At 50.7% G+C, this 10656-nt stretch overlaps 1 protein-coding gene across 2 annotated transcripts in view; it reads right to left on the minus strand.

Moving 5' to 3' along the window:
• AFF2 (ALF transcription elongation factor 2) overlaps nt 1-5712 on the minus strand; it is a 552818-nt gene extending 547106 nt beyond the window's left edge. For both annotated transcript variants that reach the window (XM_055122196.1, XM_055122195.1), the window contains exon 1: nt 5605-5712. In XM_055122196.1, the coding sequence (XP_054978171.1) occupies nt 5605-5651 (47 nt within the window). In that variant the 5' untranslated portion in view covers nt 5652-5712. The remainder of the gene's footprint in view (nt 1-5604) is intronic.
• Between the last annotated feature and the right edge of the window lie 4944 nt (nt 5713-10656).

Here is a 10656-nt window from a genome sequence, read left to right on the forward strand (position 1 = left end):
CCCACATGGTAGCAGTAAAAATAGGCAATAATGTTTATGGAAAGACAGCTGAACTGAGGGGCCGATGAGATAGTGCAAAAGGCAGGGCATTTGCCTCACACATGGCCAACTGGGTTTGATCCTTGGTCCACCTAAGATCCCCCAAGCACCACGAGGAGTGATGAATGAGCACTGCCAGATGTGGCTCAAAATCAATAAAAAAATATAGCTGAACTGGAAATTTGTAGATGTATTTTTAACTAGGTCAACTTCTTTTTCAAGATGGTTTCTTATTGATTGAGATTTTATGGTTTACAGTACTGTGACAAGTGCTTCCTCATGGACATAATTCCAACACCACTGATCACCAGTGTGCCCAAGTACTCCAACTTCCCCCCTGCACCCTAGGTTTACTTCCAAAAGGCGAACCACACAACATCAACTGGAGCTATTTGCTCATCTGTAAAATGAGACTAACACCTAGATATTCTCATGTAAAGCCAGAGTGATATGACATCTGGAAAAGCATCCCACATGTTGGAAAGACTCAGAATGCCTGGTGATAATGGCCCAGGTTCTGAGGTCAGCTCCATCTAGACTGGAGTCTGGCTTGCGTCACTGTATAGCTCATGATTCTGTGACTTCTTCGCTCATCACAGGGTCTATGTCACAAAGTTCTCTGAAGGATTGAGTGAGATTGAGTATCTAAAGCATTTAGTCACAGCTTGGGGTAAACTTCAATAATAGTAACAATGATGACAATATTTCTTCTATCATGCAGAACTCTCTCTCTCTCTCCCACACATACACACATACACACACAGCACAAAAATGTTTCTCCAAATTGTGGTCTTGATTTGTTTAATCAGCAGTACATTTCTTTCCATTATCAGTACACAAGATTGTTACATTTCTCTTTCTTCATCCCATAGCAATTAGAAAAGAAAGGCAAAATTAAAACTGGAAATTAAAATTACTGTGCCAACTGTTTTGTCTACATATGACAAGCTATACAATCAAGTCTACACTGGATTCTAGCTCTTCAATACAACATGCATCTATAAGCTCATAGAGCTGTGGTTTCAAGACTGTTCCAGAAATGGCCATTTTATTGGACTTTTATGGATTTGAAGTAATGTTAAAGATATGCACATTGTGTGTGCAAGAAAGAGTCTTAACTAAGAATAATTGACATGAAATAAAAGATCGCCACATTAAAGCCACTTCTGTTCAACAATAATTGGCATGTTTAAATACAAAGTAATTTTTATCTATCTACAAAATGCTTAAATGTTTGGAATCTCGTTTATGTCTATAATGACAGATTCATTTTTGAAGGAGTCATTTTCAATCTTGATTTGTATATTTTAAAGTTGTTAAATGCTTGACTGAATCATTAGCAAAACAATTCATGTATCATTAAACTGATTTCTAATATGATATCATTTTCTTTCTTGTCTAATAAATATGCCTTTCCAGAATTACTAAGAATGCAGTTATTCTTGGAAGCAGATAAGGGTGCAAAGGAGTCCTGATCACGAGCTAATTTCACCTCCTGTGTGTCTCCTCATCTTTTCCCCGCAGGAAGTCAAATCTACACAGTTGCCTGAAAAAAGGTAGACTCCCACCGGAGAACAGGGACAGTACCTAGTATCCAGGAAAATAGCCCATAGCTAGGCCCCTGTCCATGGAATGGACGGGGGAGATAAAACATGGAGGCCAAGAATGATAAACCTGACAGCCTGGAGGCCTTAGCCCATGCTGGATCCAGCTGCTCCCCTCTGCATCCTTAGGGCCCAGGTAGGTGAAGGCTCTGTTCTAGCTTCCCCTCACCCCCGCCCAACCTTCCCATGGAGCGGCAGCCCCGTCCCTCTTTACTGGAGAGTCTGGAGACATCAGAACAGTGGGTGGATGAAGAGCAGGGAGACAGCCTGTGTCTGGGCGGAAGTGGAAACTGCTCACTTATGTCTGAAAAGAGCCCCAGCAGCCCAGAGAGGGGAAATGGGGGCGTCTGGGGGCTCCAGGGTACTGCCTTCTCCAGAAGCCTGGTCGGCACATGGGCACTCCCCAGCCTTAACGGTTCCACACAGACCTTTGAATGTACAATTTATTTAACAGTTTAGTGACTTTAAATCCCTTCCTGCATAACTGCCCCTTTGCAAGCTTGCCTCTAATTAGGCTACTGGTGAGACATCACATAAAATCGACAAACAATTGCTGCTATCCTTCTAGCCAGCCCTGGCTCACCTAGAATTAACTACAATTTTTACTGGGCTTTTTCACATTTTTGATGTTACTTTCCCGGCGGTTTCCTAGTCACACTACTTTCTATTTTTTCTTTTTTTTTTGCTAGTAATTTTGTTGTTGATTTCTGTCTGATAGAAGATTGGAGATTCATTCCATGTTCTATTATAAAGAATATGCCTTTCTGAATCATCTGTCCTTTCATTTCTCTCCTTTTTCAAAAAGCAAAAGAAAGATAAGCATTCCCTCAAAGAATCTTGGCCTGCCTCAGCAATTACTGACCAAGACTGGGGCAGGGGCGGGGACTCTCCCAAGTGTGAAAGGTGCTCACTTTAGACAGATTCTAATTGTCCTCCCTCCTAGGACAGGGATTAATAGCACCCCTCCCCCATCATGGGCAAACACGTCCAAATCTAGCCTTCATGGTCCCCAGACACCTCGAGAATTCATTTACTGACTTACCAGAGACAAGTGTCTGGAATGATTTAAATAATAGAATTTGATTTTCCCCCTTATATTTTTTCTTTCTTTTTTTTCAGCAGCAAGTGGTACTTTGGCGCATGCAGACAGGCATCTGCACCTTCCTCTTCTTTCACAGAATGTTTCATATTAAATTCAGACTCAGGTGAACATTGCTCATTCATCCAGGAATCTCGGAGAACTTGAGCTTTGGCCCTTTAATCGAGTCCAGAGCATAGCCCATTAAGATACTCTGACCATTTGAGAAATTCAGGGCTATGTTCTGGAAGGCATGGGGCACTCCGAGACACACCACGTACCCGCACTGCGGCCGTCATTCATGCCCTTTGCCTTGCCATTCACATTCAGCCTGACAAATGCGTGTGCTTATCAGTCACGGCTAGAGACGTTTTGTTGCCCAGCGTCAAGTGTTTGCAAAGACCACATATACCTGTGAATGTTAAGTCTAGGGATATGAGCCATTTTTGCAGGTCAATTATTGACCCAAATCATTAATTGCAAGCCATCTAGGATTGCAGTTGAGATAGCTCTGAACTTCCAGTTATATAAGGAAATGTGAAGAATAAATTCAATGGAAATGAGATTCATAACTTTGCTGACACCCTTTCTTCTTTGGACCTGGCAGGGCAGGTCCAAAGGGCAGGCAGTAGAGGTCATCAATCTACATGGCTACTTACTCCCATCAGGCAAGTAATCCTCAAATGAATGTATGTATAAGCGGCCTATTCTGCAAGTCCAAAGAGAGTTTGGAAAGGTACAGCTTTCCACTCAAGATGCCTCAACGCCTTTGAGTTCATCCACTATTGTAATATTTCTGATCCTTTACTCTGGACGGGTGTACAAAAACACAGAAGCACAAGCACATTACAAATGTTTACAAACACAGATGTGTCAGAAAGCTTGTCCCTTTGCAAGAAAAGAGTAAGAAGGACACATTTTCCCGCAACATGTGCACAGAAGGAAGAAGGCAGGCGGATTTACTCAGGCATGTTATACTAATTCACTGCTGTGTCTCATAACAGCCCCGGCGTGTCTAAGTCCACATGCGTCGCAACTGATGTGGCGTGGTGAGGGATCAGGAGGAAAAGAGATTTTGCCTTTTCGTGAAGAGGAATAAAAGCGCTACCTGAAAAGAAGCAGGTAGCACCTTTCTGAAGGAAGAAATCAAATCTAGAAGATCCCATCCCTTTTCAGTATGCAACTGCATGTGTCTGAGATGAAGTTGAAATTAAGATAACAGATTAAATATTTTTCTAAAACCTGATAACTTGCCTATGTGTAGCATATGAATTCCACCCACAGAATCAATTCTAGCAACGTAAACTAAATTAATGATGTTACTCACACAATATATTAGGCAAATTGGATGCAAAGAGCAATGCTGCACGTATCAGTTGTGTGCAAAATAAATTAGTGAAGGCGGTATACAGCGGTATAATATTTCACTGAGCAGCGATTTTATTGTGATCTTTTGAATCATAAAGTGTGGCTATTAATGATGTTTTTCCGTCGAGCTAATAAAACCATTCACGGTAACAAAACCAAAGTGTGTGTATGTGGGGGGGGGGGGATTCTTACAGATTAATACTGATACGGTGCAATTTGTGGCTTCCAGGATTTACCCGGAATTGCTGTAAAATGAAATGCATTTAAGTTCTAATTATCTTGGATTTTCAGCTAAAGGAGTCATGATTGACATAATGAAACTATTGGCTAAGCATATGACCCTTTTCTAAAGAAGGAAATTGCCTAAAATATCGCACCAGCAGGGAAATCCTTGTAAAAATACACAGCGTTCATAGCCAACGGCTGCTCGTAGTTTAAATTGCAAAAGATTTTGCACTATCAGTTGGTACTGTGAGATTGTTCTAACTACATTTAAAAGGGCACTAACGGAGAGTGCAATTCTAAGTCGCTACCGCCCCGCCCTCCCCACCGCTGTAATTCTCCATGCCGGTGCCCTGGGCAGCTCTCTAAAAATGTTAGCATGAATTCACTGTCATAATGTCCGGAGCAGAAAGCAAAGTTGCGTGCTTTTTTTTAAGTTTATATCTGGGTATTTATGCCGGCGCGCGGAGCACTACGAGAGTGATGTTCAGAGAACTTCCCGGCTCTCCTGTTACCTCCGTAGCGTGATTCTGAAACCTCTATCGGGACCCAGTTTGGGGTCCTGGAGGAAGCACTCGCTAAGGCTTTGACTGCAAACTGGGCATCGCTGGCCCGAGCCCGCCGCTGTCGGCCAGCGGGGTGCCCACACGGTTCCCGCGGTAGTTAACTGTGCTCTCACGTCGGGGCGCCCCGCTTCGGCACCCTCGGACTGGAAAAACCGCAAAGCCCAACACCGAAGTCGGCCGGGACTCAGTGTCCCCGCGCGCGGTTGGCCCCTCGGAGCCGCGGCTCGGAGCCCGAGTGCCGAGAACTCGCGCCGAGCGGGTGCGAGGCGGGGTGGCCGGGGGAACGGGCGCGTCTGGCGGCACCTGGCCGCCGCCGATCAGCGGGGACCGGGCACCTGGAAAGTTGAGGCGTGGGGGATGCGCGGCATCCGGGGGCGAGGGAACGGCGTCCCGGCCCGCCTTCGCCTTCGTGGGGCACCGGATCCCCGCGGAGGTCGCGCGGCTCGCGCCCCCCCACCCACCCCCGGACGGCACGGGACCCGCCGAGGCGGCAATGCGACTCCTTGGACGCCCAAGTGGCCGCCGGCGACGCCGTCCCGGGCCGTGGGATCTCCCGGGGGGGCGCACCTCCCCCCCAACACACACACAGACACACACACCAGCCCCGAGCCGGTGCGGGCCGAGTGGCCGCGGTGGCGGCAGGGGGTGGCCCGAGAGGCGGCGGGAGGGCGATCGGGGAGCCTCTTAACAAAGGCGGGGACAAACCGGGCGCCGCCGCGACACCTACCACTGCTGCTCCAAGTCCCAGTCCCGGAAAAAGTCGAATAGATCCATCGCGGCGGCGCGGCGGCGCGGGGCGGGCGTCGGTGGCTGGCGGCGGCGGCTCCGGGGCGGCGCGGCGGGCTGGCGGGGCCCGGCGCGGCTAGAAGTGCCCGGGCCGCATCGGCGGCGAGAGGCTCCCACGGCCCGGCCGCCCGCTCGGGGCCGCTGGCTCGGCGGGGGCTGGCGCGCGGGCGGCGGGGGCGGCGGCGCGGGGGACCCGGGCGGCGGCACGGGCGGCACGGGCGGCACAGGCGGCGGCCGCGGCAGCATCACACACTCGCGCTCGCGGGGGGCGGAGCCTGGGCGGCCCCGAGCCGCGACACCGAGCCGCACGCGCTCGGCCCCGGATCTGGCGGGGGCGCCCCCGCCCGTCAGCTCCGCCCGGGACCCCCCCTCTGTCAAAATCAGCTGCGAGATCGGGCGGGGTGCGGGGGCGATGGGAACGCCCGGAGGGGACCCGGGATGGGGTACCGGGGAGGCGGGGTGCGGGGGGGGGGGTGCTCGGGCGTGGGGACGTCGGGCACGGGACCCCCCCACCCCCGCTCCCACGCCCACTTTGGGGAGCCGGGAAAGAGTGCCCCCCAACTGCTGGGGTGGCTACCGGCCCTGGCCGGGAGGGGGGCGCGCCCGCCCCCCTGCCGACAGCCCACCTCCAACCGGCAGTGTAGCAAACTTTGGCGGGCCCGGCGGCCCTGGGAACAGCGGCGCACAGCACTGGGGACCGGGCACGGGGTGGCGGTCACCTTCACTTTGGGCCCGTCGTGCTGAGGGTCCGTGCTCGGCCGGGCCGTGACGCACACCCAGTAGGTCCGCAAGGATGGGCAGCGGGCAACTCTCAGCAGCTAGCCGTCGGGGTTCAGGAGTTGGGGTGCTGGAAAGCCAGGGGACACCACGGGGCAGAGGAAATGGAAAAGACCCTAAGGGCAGACTTGCCCGGCCGCCCCAAGCCGTATGTATGCGCGCCTCTTGCTGGACTCTGGCCCTGTCCGCAGCTGTGTGTCCGCACTCCCTCCAGCCTCCAGCCGCCGCTGGTGGGCTAGGACGGGTTGGTGCGCTGCAGGAGAGGATCTCCTGGGTCCTGATGGGAAAGGGTTAGGCATGGGAAACCCGGGAGGGCCCAATCGCTTCATGGGTCTACTTCCTGCCCCAGTCTTGCCTCTGAGGACGAGTCTGGGAAGAAGAGCAAAGGGCCACCCCGCTTTCTTGGGGACTCACGGGGGAACTGGGAGCGAGACTCTTCGGGGGTCCTTGCCCCATCAGCAGAAGGAGACCAGAGGCCCTGTCCTCTGCCCCCACCACCCCCCCCCCCCCCGCTGCTCTGGAGTCCCTTCTGTTTCAGTCAGACCCTCCAGGACCTCAGCTTTCAGACTCATCCGGATGACCGGACTCTTGCATTACACTGCAACTGAGACCCCCAGGGTGGGGATCTGCTCAAGATCTGGCGTTTTCAGCAGGAGACCTTTGAGATCTGGTTTAGCACTGAATGCAGTCAAGGTGACAGTGGGAGTCCCAGCAGTGGCTGACTGGACAATCTGAGTTTCGGGGGCTCATAGGCACTACTAGAAACACCATCTCTCACATGCTGTGCATGGCGGAGGGAGGGTGCATGGTCAAGTCACTAAGATTCTGCTACTCTAACATCCACAAAGGTTTGGCTCAGATGGTGTTGTTAGCAAAATGAGTGACCTCACATCCACCCATGGATAGCCCTGGGCGGGCTGTATTTCCAGTTGCCTATGTCTGACTACTCGGTTAAAATTCTGACATGAAAGAGCAAAACTGGTGGCAGCATTTTCTAATGATCTCCCCACCTGGCTGAGTGCCGGGGTTCCAGCCCTCAGCCCTACTCTGAGTCACTGAAGCAACAGGAAGTGCCTCGCTCAAATCCCAACCTTTATGCTCTCAGTCAATGATCCTCGAATTGGATTTGATTGCTAATAATGATTGTCGCCTAATAATGACTGTCGCCTGGACTCCAGCTTGATCTGCTTAAAAATCCTTGGAGGAAAACCAGAGCATCTATAATTAGCATTTAATTGTGACTATGGTCACTTTGTATCTGATTCATGTTCTCATCTGATCATATCGATTGGGGAAAGACAGGGGGTGGGTGGGAAAAATAACATGCTAGGTGAATAAATTTCCAAGAGAAAGAAAGCTGCTCCTTTAAGAGTTCCAGACCCCCATCACCCCACTGGGGCACTTTCTTCCCAATCAGCGGGAGGACAGAGCAGCAGCAGAAGGAGCCAGCGAGAGGCAGCACTGTAACAGGAGTGCCTGCGGGAAGGAGAGAAGAGAGGAGCGAAGCAGGCTGCCGCTTCAAAAGCAGGGCTGGGGCTTTCCCTTCCTGAGATCAAAACCGAGCTGGAAGGCTGAGTGGGGTGGAGGAGCTCCCACTCCAAGCCACCCTCCTGGAACAAGGAGGAAGCTGCTGCAAGAGGCTGCACTGAGGGGACCAGACTGTCCCTGAAGCCAGGCAGCCAGGCTTAGCACAGCCCCCTGGGGGCATTAGCTGTTGGGCGAAGCAAAAGCATCACCTTCTGGGAAAGGAATCTAGTCACACTTCCTCCCCCCACCCCCAACTCTCTGAGTCCCCTGGTTCTAACGGGGCCAAGAATCCTAGAACTGGACTCTGTTATGAACACATGTGTCCAGACCATGCCTCCTCCATACGGCTAGCCATAGACAATGAAAGCAGGTTGCTATGCAGCCAGAGGGCAGGAGCAAGAGGAAGTAAAAGGGCCCTGGGGAATCAAGCCAACTGGCAGCTCAGCTCAGCCTTCTAGTCCCTCAGGGCTAGGCTGCTTCCCTCCCATCGGTTCCCCGGGGCATCCAGGCTAGGTGGAAGGCTCCAGGCCAGCCAGTTGTCCTGTCTCTACCTGGCAAAGCAGGTCTCTGATCCGGCAACTGTCAACTCAACCAAATATATCCGTAGTTTCCATCTTTTCCAGTCTCTTGCGGCTTCTCACTCTCTCTGAACCCCCCCCCCAACACACGCCTCACTAATCACCCCTATTTTACAACGCCAACCCAGTGAAGCCTACTGGGAGGAGTAGAGGACCAAGAGCAAAACATCTTTTCACACAGGATCGAAGCAAAACTAAGACCCCATGATGCACTCTCTGGAAGTGAAAACCTAACTCATTTTGTAGGAGGCTAGATGGCTGGTTCTCAGCTTTCTGAAAGTCCAACTTTGAACACGAGTTACTTGGAAAGGGTAGGGAATGTCTGAATAATGAAGATTAATTTAAGAAAGTTCCTTTGTGAATGCCAGTTGCAGAAAATGAATCAATTGACAGTGTGATGCTTGTGTCATTCTGTTACACCTCAAATCACTTGTATCACTTGTCTTCCTGTTGATCTTGAATTTGCTCGAGCGGGCGCCAATAACATCTCCATTTGTCCCTGTCGTGTGCTAGTGTAGCCCAATGATATCTGTTCACTCCAGGAAGAGGAAGAGCCTCAAACCATTCATTCAGGGTTTTGATGAAGAAGTCTGACCATCTCATTGGTGGGCGGCCATGCGGTCTTTTTACGTTCTGTGGAATCCAGTCGGTAGCAGCTCTAGTCCTGTGGTCATCTCTGAATCGCACATATATGTCCAGCCCATCTGATTTTTAATGTCCTGGCAAATGAGATAGCATCCCTGATTCTTGATCATCAACGCAGGTCGGAATTCCAGATTCCTTGTCTCACTTGAATGAAATGTGATCCTCTTAACCACTTCGACCCAGATACACATAGCTGCTGCATTCGGAGATGTTTGTTCCATTGAGAGCAAATGGAGCATCAAGGACTACTTCGTTTTTCATTAGGTTCAGCTGCAGTCCGACCTTTCCATACTCGAGGTCTAAGTTGGCCAGCATTTGTGCTGCTTGGCTAATGTTTGGCGTTATGAGAACTGTCATCAGCTAAGCGCAGGTGGTGTAGTTGCCAACGGTCTATCTTCACTCCCATTCGTTCCCATTCCAGTCATCGCATGACATTCTCGAGGGTGGCACTGAAGAGTTTTGGTGAAATCGTATCGCCCTGCCTCAAATTTGCACTTAAAATATTAAGCACTTGGGGCTGGAGCGATAGCACAGCAGGTAGGGCATTTGCCTTGCACACAGCCAACCCTAGTTCGATTCCCAGCATCCCATCTGGTCCCCTGAGCATCGCCAGGGGTAATTCCTGAGTTCAGAGACAGGAGTGACCCCTGTGCATCACCAGATGTGACCCAAAAAGCAATAAAAAAAGAAAAATATTAAGCACTTGTTTCTGACCTGCGGTGCAGTCAGCCTGCACTCTTGTCTAGGAGGAAATTGAACAAGATTATAGCTCACCTGAGGAAACGTGTTCAAAAGAACATTCCGCAGCATTCCTTGAGAAGCACCAATGTCCACGCCATTCCCATGGCTTTGCCTTGGGCCAAAGCTCATGATGCTGTAGTGTTTGGAATGGGCTGACACAGTCTCTGAACCTGGGGCCATTGCCACAATTGAAGCCTGCTCTTCTGGGTGTTTCTCATCAAAGGAGCAATTCTGTCTTTTGGAAATCAGGAACTTGGGTTTTACTTGTCCTGTGTCAGTGCTCCACAAATCAGTAAGCCTCATGCTAGTAGGTCCTGGGCCTGGGTCGGCAGATCCTAGTCCAGGATTTGAGTGTTGGGGATGACGTGGTACCCTACAGGCTCTGGCCAACCCGTTTCCATAAAAATGACAAGTCCAGGAATGGGTTTCACTTGAATTCTCCAAAGTAGGATGACTCGCCTGAGTTTACAAATAGGATCATTTCTTTCACAACTCCCTGTTCGACTATCACTTTGTAGTTTTGACCCTGAATCCTGATTGAAAGTCCTTCCTCTTGGCTTTTCTGCAGACTGTAGACAACAACTCTGGCTCAGGGCTTTCCCCACGCCTCTGACTCTGGGCTTCCTTCACCCCCCAGTGCCAAAGTATATAATGCTGTGTCAATTTATGATTTATTTAGGTTTACAGTATATGACTGAAGATGATGCTATTTTGATTTTATGTCG

This window comes from Sorex araneus, chromosome X (genome assembly GCF_027595985.1).
Source record: "Sorex araneus isolate mSorAra2 chromosome X, mSorAra2.pri, whole genome shotgun sequence".
Classification (NCBI taxonomy): Eukaryota; Metazoa; Chordata; class Mammalia; order Eulipotyphla; family Soricidae; genus Sorex; species Sorex araneus.